This window comes from Takifugu flavidus, chromosome 6, assembly GCF_003711565.1.
Source record: "Takifugu flavidus isolate HTHZ2018 chromosome 6, ASM371156v2, whole genome shotgun sequence".
In the NCBI taxonomy this organism is placed as follows: Eukaryota; Metazoa; Chordata; class Actinopteri; order Tetraodontiformes; family Tetraodontidae; genus Takifugu; species Takifugu flavidus.
In genome coordinates, this window is record NC_079525.1 from 1,278,554 (window position 1) to 1,303,348 (window position 24,795).

General features: G+C 50.5%; 1 protein-coding gene across 1 annotated transcript in view; it reads right to left on the bottom strand.

The window, feature by feature from the left end:
- The window catches only part of xylt1 (xylosyltransferase I), a 47,830-nt gene extending 35,637 nt beyond the window's left edge, over positions 1–12,193 (bottom strand). Inside the window, exon 1 of the mRNA XM_057036239.1 lies at positions 11,811–12,193. Within this exon, the coding sequence (XP_056892219.1) occupies positions 11,811–12,089 (279 nt within the window). The 5' untranslated portion in view covers positions 12,090–12,193. The remainder of the gene's footprint in view (positions 1–11,810) is intronic.
- Positions 12,194–24,795: the final 12,602 nt, after the last annotated feature.

Below are 24,795 nucleotides of genomic sequence, written 5' to 3' on the forward strand. Positions count from 1 at the left end.
CTTTTGCTCAGCGGGTTATCTCTGAGCGCTGTCGTGCACTGAACTGAACTGGGAAATAAACAGACGTGCACGTTGGAAAGGAGAAGTCAATTGTCACTTCAAATGAATTCTGTACTCGTCAGACATGGAAGGGTTAATGTGCAACTCGAATGTCTGACAGACCTTAGGCAGGTTTTATGTCTGTTCTCTGCTCTCTGCTGAGTTAATCTAAACTCTTCCTCATTCTTATCTCAGTCTCAGTAGAAACTAGAGGAAATTACTTGTTTTCAAAGTGTCTGACAAGGCAAAAAAAAAACCCAAAAACTGTTCTACACACTTTCCACTGGCACAGCGGGATTTATACAGCTACTTTTCCTAAAATGCATAGCTGACGAGGTGCGAAACACAAACAAGGCGCACCTATCTGGTCATAAATCTCCTTTACAGCCAGGTGAGCCTGCTGATGGAATGCACAGGACCAGCGCTGTGCTGGGGAGCTGCTCTCAGGCCAATATAAGCCCGCCACATCACTAACGCAGGAAGTGACACGTGCTCAGAAACATCCTGTTTCATGACGAAGTGCACCACAACGTCTTCCTGACAGTGTTTGGTCGAGGTATCGCTTCCCTTTCGGAGGAAAGAAGAAAATAAGTCTCCACAGGGTGATACACACTCTATATACAGAAATGCTGCTGCAGTGTTCTGTCCCACCACCATTCAGACTTTCCGACCACAACTAAAATACTGCCTCATTAATTGTGCTCCGAGCCAATCCATAAAACTTAGTCAGAGCTACAGGGTTGGATTGTTAATCCACGACCTTCTGAGAAAGATAAGCGAACTGGAGCTGCAGCACGGCGTGGAGGGGTTGGTGAGGACCGAGCGGCACCGTCTCACGTGCTCCGGGGTTTAGCTGGAGCAGCTCTCTGCAACTCTGGGATCATGCTTCTGCGCTGAGAAGAGCTTCAGCCAGATGAGTGCAGCAATTATGTGGTTAGCCTTGGCAAATGATGGAGGTTAACTGATTACTGGTAGAGCTGGGAGCCCGGATGCTCTATGGCACGGGTGCTCAGCTACAGTGGCAAGACCTGACGCCAAGCTGGATCTAAACTCCCCACGTCTGAGTCTGAAACCATTAAAGAGCCATTCAGAGCCATCTGTGTGTCTGCGTGTGTGTGTGTGTGTGTGTGTGGAGGAGAGAGAGAGAGAAGGAAATATGCAAAAACTAAAGGTCATTAAAATTAAAAATGTAAAGAATGCTGTTTAAAATCAGCTGAAACTAGAGAGACTTTTGTTTCGAGTTAACTCTTCCAAAGCCGTCCTGTAACAATGAAACCCGTGCCGTTCCCAATGCAGTTTGGGACAGATTTAATCCTTATAATCCATTATCATGTCAAACAAATCCTAATAGGCGGTGGCAGATCAAACCCAGCGCTCAGTGGTACACACAGAACCATACGGGGTTGTCGCCACAGCAAAGCCAGCTTCTGCCGCACTAATCGCTCCTGCCTGGCAGATGCAGCCATGGAGGCATTATTGGCTAAATTAAAGCTACTTTCCCTCTTTTCACAGTGTGAAACAGCTGTCCAACATTTGAGAGCGCGAGCTAGAGAGACGCGGTTGAGGACGGAGGAGCGACGAGGAACACAGCGGTGGCCAATAGCCAAACTTGCAGGGACACTGGATCCCCTAGAGCTGAGGATTAGGTTTGTGATCCAGATTTTCAGCTGGATTTGGGGCTTTTTGCATGAGCTGGTCTGATTTGAAATCCTTAGTTTTGACCAATAATGCTGGTTTCGCCTGTGCAAGTTGGCTGGAATGTGCCCACGGCCATGGCTCGCAGAACCCTCGTATTCAGAGGGTGTCGGAGCTGTGAAAGAGCCGTCAGACAGTCCAGTAGCATGAACCAATCAAAGTGTCCCCGAGGGAAGAAAAAAAAGACCTTCGGGTCCCCCTGGGCACCGAAGGCCGGCGCTGGAACGAGACCCAAAAAACCAGGAGCCACTGAACAAACCCAAGTTCACAGCAAGTCCCCGCTGTAGGTGCAGGACGAGCTCCCGTATCCAGTCCAATTTACAGAGCAAAACTGCAGCATAAACACACAGCTGGAGAGGTGCAGCAACAGCTGCTGCAGCGGAGGGTCAAAGACAGTGCACGTCACGCAGCCCGTGTCCTCTGAATCACCGTCTCGCCGCGGGCTGGGACGCCATGCGGAGCACAACAGACACACGAAACACACACAAGCCTGCGTGAGAGAGTACTATCACCTTCCCTGACCTTTGAAGCGCAGCGCTGCAGGCACAAATCTCTTTACCCCGACCCCACCCACACACACACACACACACACACACGCACACACACACACGCACGCACACACACACACACAGGCCCAGCGTATAGCCACAGGCAATGAGAAATGTACAACCTTACATCCATTAAACATTAATAATATGGGTTTTCTGGACATGATGTGCACACTATGTAGTGCACGAGTAAGGGAGCACGAGGGATGCTCATGGAAACAATCAGACACATATACCACATTCATAATTCAGCACCACCACCATGATGTAATCCTCATATGGAATTTCCTGATTTCTGGATGCAGCACTGAAGGAGCTAAACGTTTAATATCCTTCTCAAATGAAAACTCTCCCACTAATATTATCAGGCCGGCTGGCGTCAACGACCTGATGACCCCCAGGGGCGAGAAATGGAAACATTTCCGCGGACGTAATACTGTACTTAAGCCACCGTCGTCGATTACGGAGGAAAGAAATGAAAGGGGGCCCAGAAAAGCATTACGCAGGTAATAATCCTCATGCTAATTAATCCCTACGGGTGCAACTGGACATAATGAAAGTGTGGAGACATAGAACCATTCCTTTGATCGTTCCCTGCACCTTAGAGCAACACGCTCATGTCAAGCAAATACTTACCAACTCATTACGGCCCCTCTCTATAGCGGCTAAATTGCAGTCATTTGTGTCTCCTAGGCAAACAGACTGAATCCAAAGCAAGCAGATGTGCCCTGGCTGAATTAGAACTGCCTTCAGCAAATCTCTCTCTCAGCAGTTAAGACAATTACGTCTCCCCTACCCCCCCCCCCCGGAACAACATGTATATGTGTTTATATGCTGGCGTCGTCCCAGGGATCCATGGTGGCTTACTGCTGTGCTCCATCACTGAGAGCCAAAGAGGCAACCCGATGTTGCGCAAGGATTAAAAATAATGTATGAGGAGCCCTACAAGAGCCGTTTTGTCACACGAGCACGCACACTATCCAAGGAGGGTGAGGAAAAAGAGTCAAGAGTCAAAAGAGTCATTTGTTGAAGCGAATGCCTGCGAAAAATTCACACGCATACGCAAATAGAGTGCTGACACCGACACGCAGTCGATGGTTTTGCTAATGGGCCTCCGCTCTGAAAGACAAATCTCATGAGGCTCAAACGCGGCCGAAAATACAGCTGCTTTTCCGTTAACCTCTTCTTTCTCTTTACATCTGCAACTGCGCGTCCATTAACCCGGTCTGGCTTATTTTCCACCTCCCCCCGCGCCACAAAAGTGGCTCCTCGTACTTTAGTTTCCAGGATCGCTCAATTACACTTTACTCCCCCTAATTCTTTGTCACATGTATGAGCGCATGTAAACCCGAATCCTTTACGGGCACTTATGGGTGCTTGGTAGGGAACTTTGAGATGGACACACTTGTCCTCAATTGGGCCTTGCAACACACACACACATCTAAACAGTTGAGGTAATCTATGCTCGATACGGGATGTCAAAAGTTAGGAATTCCTTCCAGATTTCCAGTCTGGCTCATGTCCATTGAGGTGGTAATGAAGACGTAGCCGGACGGCTGGTCAGTGCTGCTCAACATAATAGGTGAACTCTCCAGAGGGATATTCCAGCTATATCCAATGTGGCTCGGGAGCGTCTCAAAGTCCCCACAAGGCTGGGAAATGGTGAGGAATGTCTGGAAAGCCATTCTGCTGCCAAGAGCCAACATGATCCGATCCAGGATAAGTAGTTGAGAGAGGAACTACGGGTGGTGAAAGTAAGAGGAAGGAGGTTTGGGAAAAACGATAGATTTGTGTACAAGTGAAAAACATGGGACGCTGGACCCACCCCGATGTTCTACCAACACACACACTGCTGTATTTCTATCTTTGTGATGACTGTTTTGACATTTCACATTAAAAAAAATCCTTTGAAGTCTTGAGAAATGGCTCACTTCCCAAAAATGCTTATTCTGGTCCTCACTGTGTAGCATGTACGAGATGACACACGCTACCAAAAGAGACCGAAAAAGAGGGAAACAAAGGGGGGAGGGAAACCAAAATGAATGGGGAGGCACGGGGGCGACTGACAGGAGCCAAAATAAAAGTGCAGGTTGGCTTCAGGCGTCTGTGGAGCGTCACTGATGCGATGGCGCAGTGACGATGGTGCTGATGATTCACTGCTGGTAGGAAATCACAGAGAAGAACGTGTCATTATCAAACAGCTCAATTACGGCGCCATTCCTCCCCGCCGGCGACGGCCGCGCCGGGGCTCCTCGCCGGAGCTGATTCGGGAGGCCCGCAGCATCTGGAGGACCTGCGAGCGGCTCCGCCACACAGCGCGACGTCCCCGCCGATGGAGACGGAGCGGACGCAGGCAGAGGACGACTGGGGAGAGGAGGAGTGGGGTCACTTTGAAATCATGGGAAAAGGGGGGGACAAGAGCGCCCGTGGGAGGCTGCTGACAGAGAAACACCTGTACGGTAATGAGCTCTCAGCTTGTGGCGCTTAACGTGCACACCGACAAGTTTTTATGGGCTGCTTTTATTTCTTATTTATGTGTGTGTGTGTGTGTGTGTGTGCCTGACGAGGATGTGGGGGCGGAAATACATTTGCACCGATGGTTTGCAGGTGTGTACATTTTAAATAGCTGTTGGTTCTGAGGACCGAAGGACCCGAAACAAAGCTTAGATACCAGGCGTTACCGGGGCCTTTCTTCTTCTTCTGCCTTCTTCTGTGCGCTGACACGTCACATGATGTGGACAAAGGATCTAACAGATGTCGGGGGGGTGGGGGGGGGTCAACCAGGGTCAAGGATTAATGACCAGGGGAATTACACTGTTTTAGGTGGTTCTGCCACTGGGATTATTGGGCAGATTACCGCTACCATCCTATTCCATCTAATCTGAAACCGGATCTCCTACTTAAATCCTCTGCGATTCGCGTGGCTTCAGAGACTTCACTGGTGGGGGGGGGGGGGGGGGGGGGGGGGGGGGGGGGGGGGGGGAAGGGGGGAAGAGCAAATGCCCACCGAACAGCAGCCATCTTTTTTGCGGGTTTTGGGGTTCAGGTTAGATTCCGGATCCAACGTTTCTACCAGCCAGGCCTGACTCACGCTAACAAGCCTTCAGACCGGACCGGGCTCCCCTGAGGATTACGCCGGGATTTGAGTCGACGTCGGATTTGTCGAAGGGATGAGGCGTTTATCTCCCCCCCATATTTCTCTCTGTGACTTCACTGTCTCTCATATCAGCCCGTCTTGTTCTCCGCACGACTCTCTCTCTCTCTCTCGCCTCGTTTTCATCCTTAACAGATAGAAACGAGTCTCCTGGGCCGTCGGCATTCAGCTCCGGAGCCGAGAGGAAGAAAAAAGGTGGAGGAGGAAGAAGAGGAAGAAAAAGAAAAGTGGTGCTGCCAGTTTTCTCTATACCTCAGCCCGGATCACCTCTATCTCCGCCCGACCCGTCACCGCGCGTCCCCAACCGATGCAGCCGCCGTCCCGCGGCCTCATTAGAATAACACAATTCACGGGGATTAGCGCAGGAGAAGAGATAGCAGGACTGGGTGTCATTATTTTGATTACTCCGTGTGGGTGTGATTACATGTGCTCTAGGGTGTTACACGTGTAGCTGCGTGTTGTGGGGGAATCCAGAGGAGTGGGCAATATCGGATGCTTCCCGGTCGAGTGTTCTTCCGAGAGGCCCACTCGCAGGCAGCAGTATAGGAACAATCAGTAAACAATGAGACGGCACAATAAAGGAAGATGTACCGCCGCCACCGCGGGTTATCTGACCCCCACGACAACTCGCTGGAGCAGATTCTCATCATGTCGCCCCTCCTGGCTCTGCAGATTACAACATGAGGGGAGAATTGTGTTCAATTACAGAAAAACATATGGCTGCGCCTTTATATATCTCTGCAGAGCTGCCGCATCAAAGCACAATCAATAAAAGGCTACACCTTTTACAAGGGATGTCCCACTGCTAGCTATAAAGTGGAGCCTGCATCATTTCAGAGGATATTGCCTTTTATGGGCGATGAGCAGGAATATTAGCTCCCTCATACATATGTCATATGTTCGGCCTTCCCATTTTATTTTCTGATGCAAAAGCAAGTTTCTAAAGCGCCGCTTTTCATGAATCCCAGATTAGTTCGGAGGAATGCTTGTCATGTGTACGGGTTCAGCAATGAAAAGCAGATCACGCAGGATTAGTTTTCACATGCTTTCACTTCATTTTCTTTTATAATGAAGCTTTTAACCGCAAACCTGATGACGCATCTTATCTGAGAGGGGCTCCGGGCCGCTAACGACCGAGCACAACCGGCGCCTTGGACCGCGTTCGCAGGCTGGAGCTGCAGCCCCACTTTGTTAGGGGTCTGTAATAAATTGTGCATAAACATAAAGAATTTCTAGCGAACATTGACTGAACTCACAAGATGCCCACATATATAATGCATCTGATCTTTTTAAAAGGATAATCCAACTAAATATCAAATGAGATAAATCGCCCACATGCTAATCCCTCCATATGGTGGCAGCGTGGCCAAACTTGTGCATGTTTGTGTGTTTACACATGCACGCCGAACACCAACATGGATAGCTACGCAACCTCAGATTAAACTAATTCGGCTCCCCTCCCTTGCCCCCCCCCCTGTCTCTTGCTCCCTGGGCTGTCTGCTAAGCTTCTTACCTATGGGATTATTGGCAACGCTAGGTATTATATAGCTTCATTCTGCTGGATGATGCGTTATTAATGTGTTGAGGAATGAAACCATCTGTAACAGTGATAGAGGACGATGGGTGGGAGGATGCAAATATGGGGGGGGGCAATGGGCCGGAGCCGTGGGTAAGGTTGACACCAAGCATTTGGCATGTTGGCGAGGTTTGTTTGCCCTGAGATTTTTGATTTTGGACACAGATTTTGGATTTTTAGACACACAAAGTTCTCCAGCTGCACGCGATACACAAAGTGTGCACGTGAGTGTGACAGGCCAGCCGGTCCTGTTTAGACATGCATATTATCCAGTAAACACTGTCAAGAATAAAAAACAAGTTTGAAACCTTTCCCCATCTGGAACATTTCCGTATAAAGTAGCGGCTTTCAAATGTATAAACATGTGACGATTTCTATAAATAACGCATAGAAACGGGGGAGGAATGCAACAGGTGTCACATGACCCAACTTTGGGCCTCTTATACGTTAGCCACTGTTGTCGCTTTCTAGCGGGATTTATTTTAATCAGAGAGCAGAATTTTAATCTTTTATTCCCACCCGTCAGTCAAGTGAAAACATACTAAATGGACTTCTCTCATTTACCTGGGATTTTTAAAAAAAAGGACGTTTCCATCAAAATTAGCCGGGAAAATCACCGACCCCTGAATTAAACACTCCCGCCTCTTTGAAGCCAGCGTACGGCTGCAAATTTATTAGAACTTTGGGCCTTCGGGCACAACCGAGTCCTGGCGAAAGAACATCCTGGGAATTTGGGTGGAAATAGTCCCACAGACACCTCTGGACTGGATACACCCCGACCAACTCACCAACAGATACAAAAGACTGCTTTAAAAACTGAAATAGGAAAAAAAATGGTAAAAAAAAAAGATTTTAACCACCTCAAACATTGTATTAATGTGACGTTGTCCAACGCTGGGAGTCAGACAGTGGCGCCGTCCAGCGAAGGTACCGACACGCCCTCAGAGTGGTTAAAAGGGGGTCAGCGAGGACGGAGGCGCTTCGCTCGGCCTCTGCTGTAAACAGCTCACATGGAAACGGGCCTGAAGAGGCCCACGCTATATTCAGCACCTGTGCGCTGATGTTTGCGCTGCCATGGATACCAGAAGAGAAAAAAGTCGGCGTGCAACCGCACGCAGATAGTCTGACATTGATATTCTCCGCGCCGGCAGGAGCAGCTCGGTGTAATAACATGACGGGCTTTTAATGGCATTCCGAGATTAGAAAATAATAAGCCGTTTTCCCATTGAAGGTTCACGGCGATGGCGGCGTGTATACAAATTACACTTCAGCATCAAAGTATCTCGGCTTCTCGCCGCCTCTCTTTCAAGTGTGAGGTACAGACGTCTTCCCTCAGATCTCAGCGTGCACCCACCTCACCGCCAGACTAATGGCATTAGGAAAAAAGAAGCCGCTGGAAGCGAACGTTCGGCGGGCCGTGCTTCAGCTTTCCCTCATTACCGGTTTTAGTGAGAGGAGCGTGGCAACAACTGCAACATTCGAAATTACAGACGATCTTGCGGGTGTTCCTGGACTGTAATCATCCGTTTGATGCAGGTTAGCTCCAGAATGGGGGGGAGGACGGAGCGGCCAGTTCTGAAGGCTGCAATATGAAAAGCAGCAGGGAAACGGAACCAGAACAGCGGGCCTGTTGCATAAACCGGCACGGATCATGGACAGGTACCTGGAATTTTAGATAGGTCGGAATTTCAGGTTTGTCTGAACCGGAATAACAAAACCAGCCGATTCTGAACGCAGCCTGATCCTAAATCTCATGCCGACTTTTGTCCCTGCTAATTTATTCCCTCTCCCACTCAAAAAGTCGATTTTTCCAACGTTTGCCTGGACTAAATCTCAGCCTTTCGTGGGGTTAACGATCACGTCCAACCCAGCGATAATTAAGGTGGCAAAACAACAAAAACCTCTGCTACATTTTCTCCTCAGTTTGTATTTAAACTACTTGTTCCCACATTAAATTTAGACTCAAAGCGTATCATTAGAGTGCACGCCGCCCATGTTGGGCCACGGAACGACGCGTCATCAACAGAAACAGAAGAGCAGCGCACTCATAAATGCAGTTTGATTCTAAATGTGGACGTGGATGTGGTCGCAGCCTGCTTCCCTGCATCATGCGCGTGCATAATTTGGGCTGTTTTTGGGATGTAAGTTCTGGCATTTTGGAGTCCACGTGTATGCCCGTGTGTGTATGTGTGTGTGTGTGTGTGTGTGAGACTCAGCGATGACAGCAAGGGCGCTGTGGGGTGATTCACTCTATGGTGATGGTGATGTTGGACAACAGCAAGGGTTGCAGCGTCTCTCCAACATGAAACATGCACGTTGTCCCGGTGCGACTGCGTCTTCATCGCCTTTCAAATCCCGTCTCGCCGTTTGTAGCCAGCGCCAGAGAGCTCCGCTGGCTTCCATTAAAGGCCTCTAATGACCTTTCGCGGCAGTTAAAGGGGAGACTTTAGTTTTCTTTCTAAAACGCTGTTGTTTGCACGTACGCCGGGAACCGTAATTCCGGGCTATTTGCAGCCACGGACGCCAACCCCCGCAGAGAGGGGAGGAGCTGGAAGCCGCGCTCCGCTTTTTCTCCGTCAAGCTCCGCTCTCTGACAGCGCTCGCCGACGTCCGCCAATTACAAAGTGCCGGAATAAAATGTCTCCTGCTCTCCGTTGTTTGCGGTTTTCCGCCCTGCGAGAGCACGTGCGCGTCGCCCGTAAAGGCAACCGGAAACGCGGCTGACCCGGCACCTTTTGAGATTAGCTTCACGGCGCAGCGGTTTTCAAAGCTAAGACCATCAGATCCCAACAACGTGCACCTCGGAAACGCAGCCGGGCCAGCGAAGCTCCTCCAACGTCCCTCCAGGGTGGATCTGTGGTGACTCTTCAGGCGATATCGCTAATGAAAAGCAACGCAGGGTTCAGCGAGAAGCGGGTTTGGGCTTCGCGTTACACCACTGCAGCTCAACATGTGTGAGCCGGCCACCCGCTGGGAACATGAAAGTGCATGAGAATAACCAGATGTGAGCCTTTGAGCCAGGCTCCTGTCAGCGCTTTATTCAGCCTCCTGCTGTAACGCTGGCTCAACTGCAGCTTTTCCTTTGCACATCCATCCCCAACACCACCTTAATAACACGCTATTAATAATGATCGTGACTCTATCTCCTATAATAAACTCAGGTCGGGCCCAACGAGCGCAGACATAAACCGCAACAGGCGAGCGCCATGTGTGAAAGCACACTCACGCTCGACTTAATATCATTTATACAATTACTACATAAAAACGCCTACGCTCTGTCTTTCTCCGGGGACACGGTGGGACGCGGCCAGACGAATGTTCCTCCTGCCCGCTGGGCTGCCGCATTCATTCCAAACTCGCCTATAATGTTGCCATCTGACACATGTTGTCACGCAGAAATTCTGCGGCTTCTGGCTCTATCCCCCCCCCTTGCATCCAAGCGCGGCTCTGTTCTCCCTTCGCGTAGCATCATTTGGCTTTTATGCGTCACCCTTAGGCTGGACAGCCCTTCCAGCCAAGCTCCACACACACACACACACACACTCACACAGAAACAATGACCCACACACACATACGCACCACCCACATGAATGGGGGAAAGAATGAAAAGGCGGTGATTAACTGGCGGAGGGAATGCATGTGGCCGAGGGTGACCAGTTGAATGTTAAGAGTCCGGGGCCAGCGGAGCTGCAGCTGACTGGCTGGTGGAGGGGCCGACGCGCAAGGCCGCTAAAGGTACCCTGAGGTGACCGGATGAAAAAGCCCCTCTTTTCAAAGGTCACCGACGCGGCTCGGCAGCGTGTTTTCATAGTGAAAACACATTTGGACGGATCTGTGTTGACATCGCGCGGAGAGGCCGTAGCACAAGGGAGGCAGAGCTCCTGTTGCGTCACCGGGTTACTCATCGGCGTTCCAGGGACAGGAGACGAGGCTCATCAGAACGACCTACTGGAGAGCAGAGACAATTTCAGAACCCACAGATCCTCGGCTAACGCCGAGGAGACGGCGGGCCCAATCGGTTTGAGCCGAGGAGACAGAGGATACGGCGCACGGCTCCGAGTGAGTGACAGCGTGCGGGGAGACACAGTGTATCATGCTACACGAAAGCCGGTTAGCTGCGGGATGCATGGTGGCAGCGGGGTGGGCTCCACTTGAATGCCTGGCAGCTCTCTGGAGGGGGAAAACACGGCTAAGTTGCCAGGAGCAACCGCGGCCAAATTCTCCCGGGCATCCGACTGTTTCACGAGCCAAATCAGTCAGGATTTAATTCACAGGGTCAAAAGAAGAATTAGCTATTTATTCGCTTGTTTATTTCCATCATTTGTCGTAATGTGCCGTTTCAGACCAGGCAGGATTTGCCCCAGAAAAAAAGCAGCCTGAAACGATTGGAACCAAATCCTAAATTGAGTTTAGCTTTTGGGAAACAGCTTTGCTTTAAAAGTGACCGCGACACACAGACGAGCAGCCCCGTCAGCGGCTCTGCTATCTGGATATCTGCTCATCTATCTCCTCCAGGATCTGCCCTTCTCATGCTGCTCCGCTGAAGCCCAGTTCAGGTTCAGACGCTCAGCTCTGGCATCCCAGACTGGAGATCCGCGTCCATACACTCGGCGCAGTGTGGATCTGGCTGAGGATGCTCGTGAGTAGATAAACGGGAGCCTCGAACACATCTGTCCTGCTTCCTCAGACACGGACATTCACATGTGTTCTGACCTGCCTTCCACCCCTCCGGTCACCAGACGGTCTATTGTTCAGCGGGGGACACGCTATGAATGCGAGAAACACGCCTCTGCCTTACCGGCTGCTGTATGTGACGAGATGCCCTCTTCCCCAGCGGAGGGAGATGCTGCCGCTGTCGGATCCCGTGCTGGAAATAGTCGCCGCCGGCGGCTTTGCCGCCTGCGCCCCGGTCCCTCTTCTCCCGCACGCTGGAGCCCCCGTTCTCCCCGTCTTCTCCGGAGTCGAGGCTGCTGAAGTTCCACACGATCAGCGTCTGCACCAGCAGCACCGTGAGGGCTGCTATCAGGGCCGACCGCGACCGGCGGGCCAACCTGCGAGCGCACAAGCCGCCGACCATGATTCGCACCGGGCTGCCGCTGCTGCCGCTGCCGCTGCCGCTGCCGCTGCCGCACCGCGCTGGAAGCTCCGTCTGACTCCTGCGCAGCGAGCCACGGCAGCGAGAGGTGGAAGTAATGTGTAGGAGGTGGGGAGGGGGGTGCGAGGAGGAGGTGCTGCCGCTTTTTTGGTGGCGCTTGGAGGAGGGGGGGGGGACGGTGCGCTGTGCGTCGGCGAGGAGAGGGACAGCGCCACCGTGCGGCAAACGCCGCCAGGAGCGACGATCGCTGCACAACACAACCGGGGTTTTCCTCCGTCCGCGAAAGAGTGAGCGATCACCCGCCACCTGTAGGACCAGGCACTATAAAAAAGGAATCGTTTTGCAGTACTGATGTTGGGGATCTCCTCCCCCCCCCCCGACCCCGCGCGCACACACCCCCAGTGACACACGGATCCTAGTAGGAGCCCTCGGGGAATTCAGGGTCCAGAAATGTCGCTAAATTCACAATTCAAATTTCCCACGGTGGGAATCTTGTTGGAAATCCCACCGGAAATGAAACTTGCAAAATTGTTCTGCAGACGAAACTATTGATAAGATGCTTCTCACACCTGCAAATAGTTTTTAGAATAATTCACATGGTGCAAAATCTGGATTTAAAAGAACTCCCGGACTTGAAACACGTGAACGTGTAAACTTTCCAAATCCAGTGGTTGCACGCGTCCACTCCAAAGCAAGATGAAATGATGCTCTTTTCTTCTCGCTCAGGAGCTTCGCACTTGTGACAAGTAGCTCCACAAATAACTCTGCAGTGGGAATATTTTTTGAGCAATCAACATTTTGGGCTCAGTTCGTCTGAGTGATTCAGGGATGCTCGTTCAAGCGTCTTCCTGAGCTCCAGTGGAACAGAAACGGTGTGAAACCGCCACTAAGTCTCTCTGGCAGCCAGGCAGAGCAGTTTACCGGGCTGACGTGGATGCTGCCAAGCTTTAAACCCCAACCTGCCATTAAACACACCAAAAATAATCCAGCACTTGAACTGCGGCAGGACCCTTTTGCTTACGTCAGGCTTTACAAAAAGCCATAAAACAAGCTAGAAGTGAATTTTAGTGGCTCCTGGTGGAGCGATATAAAGGTTAAAGTTCTCTGTCAGAACGAGCATCATGGCTGAGCAGATATATGTTGTATTTAGAGAGCTCTAGCTATTCTCCTGGGACCCCACAGTGGTACCGTGGTTACCACAGGTGCCTCGTGGGACATTCCAGCCATGATTCCAGCTTGGTTGCAGGTTTTCTCCAAGGTCTCCAGTTTCCTCCCACATTCCAAACAGATGGAGGCTGACCGGAGGCTCAGTGACTGCTGGGCCCTTCGTGTAGTCTAGGCAGGAGTAGGACAAGGTTCCAAAACATACGAGGTGGCGTTATGATCGAGGCCGAGCGTCTTTGATCTTTGGATGATCAAAGATCAAAGTGCCTTCGGAATCCCGAACATCAGCATATCTCAGTGATGCGTTCCTTGGCCCGTGATCAACTTACTGAAACTTTCATCAAAGTTCACCTGTCTGTCTGTCTGTCTGTCTGTCTGTCTGTCTGTCTGTCTGTCTGTCTGTCTGTCTGTCTGTCTGTCTGTCTGTCTGTCTGTCTGTCTGTCTGTCTGTCTGTCTGTCTGCATTTGCATTAGCATTAGCATGTATTTTGCGTTTCTACAGGGAAGCTAATCATCATCAAAGAACTGTTAAGAATGTAAAGTTACTGAAAGCTCCTTTTATCATAGCGATAATTGGCAGGTGTGTGTGTGTGTGTGGGGGGGGGGGCACCTGAGGGACTATGAGGGACAGCCCCCCCCCTCCTAATTTTAAGGAACTGAGTTAATGAATGATCATTAATCTAAAAGACAGCTTTGATGTGAGCTCTTTCTATTGTCTATTTCTGAACGATGTTTAAAGGGAAACATTGGCTAATTGCTACGTGAGAGAGAGAGAGAGAGAGAGAGAGAGAGAGAGAGAGAGAGAGAGAGAGAGAGAGAGAGAGAGAGATGCTAATGGGAGCATCCACAGGCAAAGTCATTTTATTTTTTCTTCCTTTTGTCTCTGAGCAACAAGCGATCCAGGTGAATAAATACCAAAGGAAACCCGGCTACCTGACGCTGGTGGAGCTCCACTGTCTCAGGGCGACACGAGAACGGAAAATTGCCGGTCTGAGTTATGACACGAGGCTCTTCCAAGCTTTTAAACCGACGCAGAGGTGGCCGAAGTTTGGAGCAGCAGGCGTCGTTGCTTTATCTCGATGCGGGCCTGTTGAAAATGCAGGTAATGCGACACCCAGCTGACACAGACACGTCGGGGACGAAGGAGGACACTCTCCTCCGTCTCAGACCTTCGGCTTCTTCGCATTCCTGCTGTTTCCAGAACTGCAATAAAGGAATTCTACAATACCAAGGTTAGCTGCGACTGGGCCTCCACGCGACGCCGCTGTGTAACTATGGAAGAGCCACGTCGCCTAGGAGACACCTAGAAACTCACCTCCATGCTGCATATTCATCCGGGCAGGTGTGCAGGGAGAGAATGCTGTTTAAGTACAAGTCATGTGACCAAGAAGAGCACCTGCAGCACTCCGTCGCCCATTTCTGAGGCCGAATTTCTACGTGTTGGCGGACTAAACAAAGACATTAGAGCATTTCACGAGTGTTTACTCTCATTTCATCGTGGTGAGAGAGGGATGTGGGGGGGGGAGTGAAGAGCGCGGCGCGCGATGGGAAGAATTATGAATTTGTTAATTACGGCAGAGATGAGAGGGAGACACGGGCGAGGGAGGAGACGCACGCGCTGCTTTTAATGAGAGCAAAACGAAAGACAAGCAAGATGACTGATGGTGCAAAGAAAGGAGCCTGATGTAATTGGACAGTGGGGGTGAGGCCGAGGAGCGGGACGGAGAACGGGAGCGGAATCAAAGCGCGGCGCATAGGTTTACCAAATTAGCAGCAGAAAACACAATCGTTTAGCAGCCGAGTGCACGCATGATTAAAGACGGCGAGGGGAGGAGAAAGAGAGGAAGCGAAGGAGTGACGCCATCTCTTCCCCTCTCATTAGCCGGAGCTCTGTTGCCTGGGGGGGGGCTGAGTGGGAGTCTGGAGCCACAACAATGCCCACCGCCCCTCCCTGTGGCCACCAACGCTCATTTTTAATTAGCGCTGACCTCTGTGTCACTCAGAGATGTTCTCTCTCTCTCTCTCTTTCACACACACACACACACACACACACACACACACACACACACACACACACACACACACACACACACTGACCAGGAGAAGCAGCAGCTTCAGGACACTCTGCTACACTCTGAGGTCCAGCTGGTGGAGTCAGGAGGCCTCAGGCGTCAGTGGAACCAGGCAGGGCTGCTGAGGGACAGGTGTCCTTGACTCTGGTGTCCCCAGAGACGCCTTTTTTCCCACCCATGGTGGTACCAACGTGGACCCAAGGAGACAAGTCGTGTGGGAGGGTTCCATACGCTGCTATTAATAAGAAGTTGGCCACCTTTCTTTGGGAAGATATCAACTTATTCAGCTTTGGACTTCTGAAGAGGAAAAACAAGCCAATCTTTGGATTTTTTCAGGGTTCTTGGTCAGAAAACTCTTGCAGATGGTGCCAATATTGTCCGTAGGTGATTTCTGGCCCCGAGCATTTATCGATTTGAACTCCACAGCGAAAGTTCCGCGCACGCCTCGTGCTCCCCGCCGCCGTCCTCCAGCCTCCAGCCTCCTCCTCTGTCTGCGCTCTGCCTCTCAGCGGCTTCCTGCGGGGGCCTTGGATGCTAAAGATGGCTCCCTAATGAAGCTTCCGCACATTCGCAGGAGCGCCGACGTAAATCTTGAAGCGATTGTCAGGCCTCACGCACGCCAGCGCTGTCGAGATGAATCACTCCACATGTTGTTGATGGCGGCGGCGCTTGCCGGGGAAACGGGCGCGTCATAAATTATGGACGTGTGATTGTTACTTATGATGCTGTCGCTGGTTTTTTGGCTGTTGCTGCTCTCGTCTGAAACCGGCGTCTATTTTCGTCTGCTGCTTCCTGTTTATGTTCCGATTTTGTTGAGATGTTACGCGACAGAAACTCGGGAAGAACGTGAGCTTGTTCCAACCAAAATTAGATATAAAGAAATATTTTTGTGGTCAACCTTGTTGTTTATATCTGTCCCACTGATCCTTAATGTTGCTGCGTGATGACGGTCACATGCCTCTCCACCTCTCCTCTCTTCTCCTCTCCTCTCCTCTCCTCTCCTCCTCTCCTCTCCTCTCCTCTCCTCTCCTCTCCTCTCCTCTCCTCTCCTCTCCTCTCCTCTCCTCTCCTCCTCTCCTCTCCTCTCCTCTCCTCTCCTCTCCTCTCCTCTCTCGGGGCGGTGACGCGGCAAACGCCGTTGAGCACCAGTGACGCAGGTCCGACTGCTTAAAGAGATTTTCAGTCTTTTCAGACAAAGTAATTAATTATTTTAGTGGTAAAAAAAAAGGTTAATTAGACCTGATACACACAACTATGAAAATACCCCGTGAGCTGAAATAAAATGACAATTATAGGAAAAGTAGCAACGTGCTAAAGCCAAGAATATGTCAATTGAACTTGTTTCCCTCTTTAACTGATTTTTGTTATTATATTTTTCTCATCAGGCAGATGATTAAAGGTCTTGTTTATCCCGTAGCCACGGTGAACTGGAGTGCACCACAAAGGAAAGATGAAATAACTGAGGTCTTTCCTTCATGAAGGAAGCTTTGATTAGCTCTTCGCTCCCTCATAAGGGATCATGATGTGCTGAGCACCTGGTTTAATCCAGATGGATCAGTGCTGATTGAACTGACTGAGACTGTAAAACAAACCTCAGCTGGCTGTTGTTCACCTCTGACCAAAGAACGGACCAAAGAACCGACCAAAGAACTGACCAAAGAACCGACCATACGACCACCGGTGCGGCCAGAAGCCCCCAGAATAATGAGACCATTGTAAATGTATTGTGAGGTCAAAGACTGGACGAAGTCAACTAATCCTGGTGGAGTCTAAAGATGGGAGCTCCTCTGATGTGGAGACTGGAAAGGGACCTCCCCTCCTCTCCTCTCCTCTCCTCTCCTCTCCTCTCCTCTCCTCTCCTCTCCTCTCCTCTCCTCTCCTCTCCTCTCCTCTCCTCTCCTCTCCTCTCCTCTCCTCTCCTCTCCTCTCCTCTCCTCCTCCTCTCCTCTCCTCTCCTCTCCTCTCCTCTCCTCTCCTCTCTCTCCTCTCCTCTCTCCTCTCCTCTCCTCTCCTCTCCTCTCCTCTCCTCACCCCTCCTCACCCCTCCTCACCTCTCCTCCCCTCTGATAATAATGCTAGTTAATTACCATTTTAAAAGAGTGTTTTTTATTGTTGTAAAAATAGGCCCTGTTGTTGCTCCCAACATGATGTGGACCTCACCAACAGGGGAAACCATGGAAACTGCGTGAGTGAGAAGATGGCAAAGCCCAGTGTTCCACCAGAACCCGGGCTTCTCACTGCTCACAGCGGGGGGGGGGGGGGGGGTTCTCAGAGGTCTCAACACCGCCCCAGTGTGCAATTAATCAGTAAAGACTGTCATTGAGGCCGTGCGGCGGTTTCCCAGGTGCACGTGTTCACACGGACACGAGCGTGAGCGCGCTTCCCGAATAAATGGATGTATTTCAGGATGCTGTGAGCATTTATCGCTCCGGTCAGCTTATCCTGGAGGAACAGAGCACTTCTTATCGGGCCCTAAGCCGAACTCACCACCCGGGAAAACAGACCATCCAGTAAAGTGCGAAGTCAGAGCTTCTGCGCGGCGACGGGCTGAAGAAGAGAGAGGAAGAAGACGGCTGAGGGAAAATCCTCCCAGCACAGTGTGCTCGCACGGTTTGTTTGGCAAAGTGGGAGAATGTCTAAAGATGCGGAGCGATATTTGCACATCAGAGGGTGATGTGATGTTGGGAATGGGGCTGATTTCCATATTCTTCTGCGCCTTTGTAGGAACGACAATAAACCCCGACTGACGGCGAAGTTGTCGGAGTCGGAACGCCGTGGTTGATGGAACTGAAACCTGTTTTAGCCGCACGTGTGGATGTAATTATTGTTGACCCACGATAATGCACAAAGAGCTTCCATCCTCCGGCAGTCTGAAAAATCAGGCTCGTTTGAAACATTTTTTAGTGCATTCACCGTAAGAGGATCGGGAAAAAAAGTGTTTGAAAGGTTTAAATTGAACGGCAACGTCAGCATGAACGGACACCTATGCCCCCCCCCCCCCCACATCCCAGTGTATAGATGTCGCGTCATGTGGCCTGTCAGTAACCTTCATGGGAAAGCACACCTCTTTATAGCTCCTCGTCTATTAATATTGATATTCCCCGACCTTCCGGCTCACCCAGCTTGTCCCGAGTCCCTCGGTGCACTTCCTGTTCGGGGGCGGGACCATTTTACAGAGCAAATGTACTCCCATTCACCTTCATAAACACGCTGAATTATTGATCGTTCCAAGACTTTCTTTTTTCCTGCTGCTGACTGCTCTTAACGTAAAGCACACTTGAATAGGTCTGAACGGACCGACGGGGCGACTTCGTGCGCGTTTATGTCTGACTGAGTGCGTCCGAACTCCGGCGATTTCATCCAGCTGACATTGAGCGACCTTCTCATTCGTACCTCTCAACATGTTAATTTCCACATAAATGTATAGTTCCTAGTCGGCATGTGAGCTAAACTACGCCCCCGTTTCTGGGTTTAGCCCTTCTTAAATGACATGACCTGATGTGAAGGTGGAGCACACCTGCCAAATCAAAGAACATCAAAGAGACATGATTTTGACATTACATTTCAGGTCACCACGGCAACATCCACAACCTGAAATCAACAGAAAGGAAATACATGACAAGCACTGCCACAACATCTCTACCGTGTGCTAATGGTTGTCAGGTCTATACTATGGGATGTTCTCTAAGATACATCTCTGATGGCCTTTCAGCACATCAGCCCTTCAGACTGGTAACGACCTTTTGGAAATTCATTAAATTATTAATCATTAGGACAATTTTAGGACCGGCACCATGGAGTTTGGGTGGAGGCGTGCAGGCTCCTGCTGTCGCTCTAGCATACCTGGAGCATGTTAGCTTAGCACAAGGCGGGGAAAGGGCAAAAACAAAGGTCAAGACAGGAATTCAACTGATCTCTCTGCTCGGGGGCGAGAGGCTAACGCCAGTTCAAACACTACACCGGTTCCACAACACCAAAGCTTATTTTCCCTTTCACAGGCTCAGCTGTTCTTCCCAGACGACTCCACTCAACTCCAACCTCTTCAGCTCGCTCAGCTGCGGGCTGATTCTTTTCATTCGGCTTCAAGGTGAAGGGTTTGTGGAACCGCCGGCTGGACCGCGCCAGCTCGCACCGTCTACTCTCTGTGCCAGCGCTGCTCGTTCCGGGGGCGGTGTTCTCTGAGGTCACACATAACAGGAGCAGCCTGCCTCCGTGCTCTTATCTCCGTGAACATTTGTTTCCGTTGCATTTCCCCATGGCTGGCTGTGACCAAGCGACCTTGCTAGACTGGTGAAAATACGGCTAACGAAAGAAAGTGTGTTTTAAAGCTAGACCAAAGGAGGGAGAGGAGTGGAAAAGAGTTGGGAAAAGGGGGACAGTCAACTCTGTGTGCTAGCCACAGATGCCCTGTGAGACCTAACTGTTAACTGCACAGGTGAGGGATTATTTGCCCCTATGACCTTTGATGCAGAGACTGTGACACTGCAGGTTTTTAAGTCGAATATCATTTTTCGCATAGAGTAAAGAACTTTGGGTACTTTGGCAAAAAAATGTTAGGAGGCCTTGCTGATGTCAGACTCGTTGGTATAAGAGAAAAATCAACCGGGGACTCAAAACCCAATTCAGCCTGTTGGTATTTACAGTAAACGTGACCTTGAATTTGCTGTTGGAACCGAAATATTGCCCTGAACGTTAAAGTTTCACGTGGGATTCCAAGCCAACCGCAGATGGGGGTCAAAGGTCAGGCCATTTCTGATTTTGCAGCCGGGATGGAAGTCCTTTGGGAGAAACACTGCTGAATTCAGCATTAAAACTCCAATAGTTTCCACTCAACTTGTCTTCAATCAATAAGATGCCAGGGTAAAGCGTTCGCTCTCCGCTGGATTTGAAATTTATATTGTTTTCTTCCCCTCCTCCGCCTCCCGGCTGCCCTCGCTGTTGGTTAACTTCTCAGACCGATAATGGGTCGGGGTGGACTGCCTATCGATTTGTTTGTCTGGGTACATCTCCACACGCGCTCTTGACGCGTTCATTTGCGCCGCGCGTCGACCCGTTTCGGAAGTGACGAGCGCGGGGAAAAAAAGAGCAATCCTAAAACAGGCCACCTGTCAGCGGCTGACAAACACCGAGCATTCCCAACCGATCTGTTTTCTTTGTGCGCTTAATGAGCTCAGTGATGAATCTCATCTCTAAAGTGCCCCTCGCGCTGACAAAGGGCCGCACGTCTCCGGCCGGGCAGGGCTGCGTGCGTGAGCATCCTGATGAACGAGGGCTATTACAGTCGATGCGTGTAATTCCAGCTCCGTGCGGACTACTAATATTGGACTGACCCCAAAAAACTTGCACGTCCGTGCGTCTGTGCATGTGCGCGTGTGTCTATCCGTCACTCTCCCTCCATGAGGAGAAGTTGGCTGTGCTCCGTTCAGGGCAGAGATCTATTATGCGATAATTGCAGTTGCCTTTTAGCCACTCTGGGTGCAGGTGCGTGCACTCGGAGTGGCGTAAGCATGGCGTGTGTGTGTGTGTGTGTGTGTGTAGGGGTTGCATAGCCTTTCATCTCAACAGTGCTTTAAGGCCAATATAGCAAATGGCGCGCACTGACCAGCTGCTTGACGTGCTGTTCAACCTCCAGCAATGCCAGCATCCCTCTGGAGCTTCCACTGGCTGTCTGCCCGTATCTCTCCAGCTCTTTTTCCCCTCTGTCTGACTCCCCTTTTATCTCCAGCTCAACTATCTCTGTAGTGCTGTCAAGCCGCTATCTTGTTCTCCGCTCTGTCACTCAATTAGCCTTTGCCGACTTTCATTTTGTCGCTCTTTTTTCATAGCGGGGTAGAAAATCGACTCACCTGCTGCGACCGAAAACCCCCCCCAACGCGAGTCTTAAGAGTGCCTCTTAATTTGTGACAAGCACGCGGCTCCTCCAGAGCTGCGTTCTTAACCAAACGTCTGTTAGAGTCACGGTCGCAATTGTCTTGACAGTTATGCAGTGAGAGAGGCCCAGCGGCCAGCGTGGGCGGGGGCCAAGGTCCTCCTGTCCTAGCCTATAGCCTCTGGACACAACTGGTCCTGATGTCCAAGCGCATTAGCATAGCGCAGCGGTGCGAAAACATGCTCAAACAGAAGATATGCGTAGCTTATCTTGTTTGCAGAGCGATGCAGCGGAGAGTGTCTGATTGCTCAGGTGCACCTGGATGTTCGTACTTAACGTGGCAACAGCAGAAATAATGTTCACAAGACCATTTCTGACAGGCTGAGCCGAGGCTGTGCTTTCACCTCCAATAGGGTTATTTGATGATTCAGTCCAGCTGAGCTTCTCTCGCCCTGGCAAACGTCTCCCTCATTAGCCTGACAGACAGTTTATTTATGGTCAGCGCTTCGCAGTTTTTTGAGGTAGAAATTGAGCACATAAATGTATTAATGCCGGAACCCGGAACAGAGGAGCCGTTGGTGCACGCAAGCTCTCACAAACAACAGTTGGGTTTACGGGAGCGTTGCGGCGTGCCGGGATCACGCACGGCTAGCCGCCGCGCATTAAAATGTCGCGCCTCACGTCACGCCGGCGGCGAATCGCGCGGCAGCGATTCGAAAGAGCGGCCGCGGGACGTGCAGCGGCGAGCCGAACGAGAGGGGTTCGAAGCGACACAGGAAGCGCAGCGCTCAAGTAGAACTGATTAAAAAGGTTCTGCCGTCACAGGCCGTCGCGTAATCAACACATCACGCGGTTCGGGCTCGTTTCCGAAGAGTCGGGAGGTGAAACGCACACGTGCTTCACAAATCTCGAGTTGCGAACGAAGAGGGACGGTCGTGAAAATATCTGACACTTTCTCAAGGGGAAGATCCAAAGAGCTTCGATGTCTTTGTGAGTTTAATCTGTCGGCATTATTAAAGACAGCTTTCTTTTTTATTTTCCAATAGGAAGAATCTGTGGCATTTTCACAGGACTCTTTAAATCGCAGGAGAGACGTCGTTCAAAAATGCATCAGCGTCAAATGACAAAGGATTTAGGAGAAAACCGCCCGTTTCCAGGGACGTCTCATATCCTGTGTGGTTTCCACCAACAACCAACCGGCAGATTATCAAATATTCTACAGACTCGGTCATTTCAAATCTCTAAATCGGAGCGCGGCTGAATTTCTCCCCCCACAAAGACGCTCAAAAGAGCCTGGAACTCATCATCCACCCACTCCTTCTCTTCCTCTGCTCCATTGTCAAAGTGAGGCTTGTGTATTTAAAGTTGCGTTCCTGTGGCTGAGATATTCAGTCCAGCTCCTCCACGACGTAGCGACACTTGTTTGTGGAGCAGCTGCGGCGCTCGGTTCTATCTTTGCGTTTCATTTGTCAGAGGAGACGTGGATTAAAAAGCTGCTAAAAATGAGTCCGGCGCTCCACAGATGCCTCTCTGGGTTCTGCTCCTATGTGCCAGCTGCAGCTTTGCAGGGAGGCTGAGCATTAATGCTGCTAAACTGTTGTTGTTGCCGACTTTGAAGCAAGGTAATGACTCAAGCATTGCTCAAAATGCAATTACCCCCGCCTCTTCCTTCCGCGGGCCCAGTGGAGTGTTGAACGGAATGAAGGGAAATGTAGTGCGAAGCCACTGAGGCAGACCGGTCGGGCGAATGGGAGGCTGGGACGCGGACCGGTCCGCCCCCCGAGGACCTCTCCCCACTCTTGAAAGTCACGTGGTTTTCGAGTGAGGGGCTGATGGGGAGACGAGCGGGTCGCTGAGGACATTTTACAAGATGATGAGTGCGTTTTAGCTGCACTGGGGGCTGCCGGGAGTGAGTTCCAGAGTGGAAACATTCATCCTGGATGTGTTATTACAACCAGGGCATGACTGGAATCCATTCACTAGATGAAGATGAAAACGTGTGTGTGTGTGTGTGTGTGTGTGTGAGGATCATGTCACCATGCATTTCTCTCAGTTTAGGCCCAGTTTTATGCCACAAGCACACACAGTCATCTCCCGCATGCTGCAGACCTCTGAGTAAGCAGAGACAGAGTCAGTCAGGTGGGGGCTACGTAGACGCTGTCAGAAAAATAAACCTGGAAACACAAATGACACCCACCGCCCCCCCATCCCGTCCTCCAGAACACCCCTGGAACATGATCATGCTTCCCAAACAGGACTGAGCGGAGGACGTGGAGGACACCGCTGAAGGAAAGCTGACAGAACTCTGGAGAGGCAGTGATGAGGAAGAGGGAGGGAGACAAATGGGAGAATATTCTTCTCTTTCTTTCCTTTGATTTTCTGCCCACACACACACACACACACACACACACACACACACACACACACACTCGTATTTCAGTCAGTTTGGGGACATCCAACTCAGGAATACTTTGCAAAATTGTTGCCAGGCAAGTATAGAAAAGAAAAGAGCAAAAAGTTAAGAAGAAAGAAAGAAACACTCACAGTCTTTGTTGTGGGGACCAGCCAATATGTCCTCACTTTGCTAGCAGAATGTGTACTTGTGTTCTCAATCTGTATTAACCACAGACACACACACACACACACACACACACACACACACACACACACACACACACACACACACAGCCCAACAACAGGCCTGACTGAGAAAAGCGAAGGTCATTAACTCACCTCTGTCGTGCAGTTATTTCAGGAATCCAGCTTCTCTTTTCCATCGTCAAAACAAGGTTTTTCCACCAGCTGAGTGGAATATTTGACATTTACACTGGTATGTGCTGATGTTTGCTTTCCGTCGTTGATGTTTGAGGGTAATTGAACAGCGAGGCCGTTTCTGAGCACGTGCACCTGGAGGGGGACGCCCGAAACCTTGAGTCAGGAGCCATTTAGAGCTGTAACAGCGGTCAGCACCGGGCCTTATTCAGTCCAGGGAGTTGCAGGTTGGGATGCTTTTGCATTAATCTTTCAAGTTCAGATTTCCTCAACACTCCCCTTGTTGTTGGATCGGGTTTCCAGCTCTATTTGACCATCAGCTGCAGCGTTTTTACGGGCTTGGCACTGTGAAGGTAGCAATTTCTGCTAGTACTGGGACGTTTTCTTCCTGGCTGCTCTGTAGTTTAACTGGTGTTTTGAGCTTTAACCAGTCAGAACGGGATGTGAACCAGTGCCACGCACACTGTGAACGCCCCGAACTCAACCTTATCTGGCTCCGTATTTGACCGTCGCCCTTGAAGCAACATGCACTCCCATTGTGATGCGGTGATCATGTGACTCGGACAGGAAGTGGCCTCTCTGATACGGTGGTCTCACCTGAACACAAACGTGAAGCTGATGGTCTTTTTTAAAGGAAACTTCAAACACCTTTTACAGTTTCACAGATTGTGTCTCGTCGTATATTAAACGGCGTCTTTAGTAAAAACTGTCACATTGCTCATTTTTCAATTAGGAAAATATTTAGCAGACCTGTTTTTCCACATGGTATAACCCCATAATGTTTCCTTTAACGAGGTTCTTTTGGTCATAA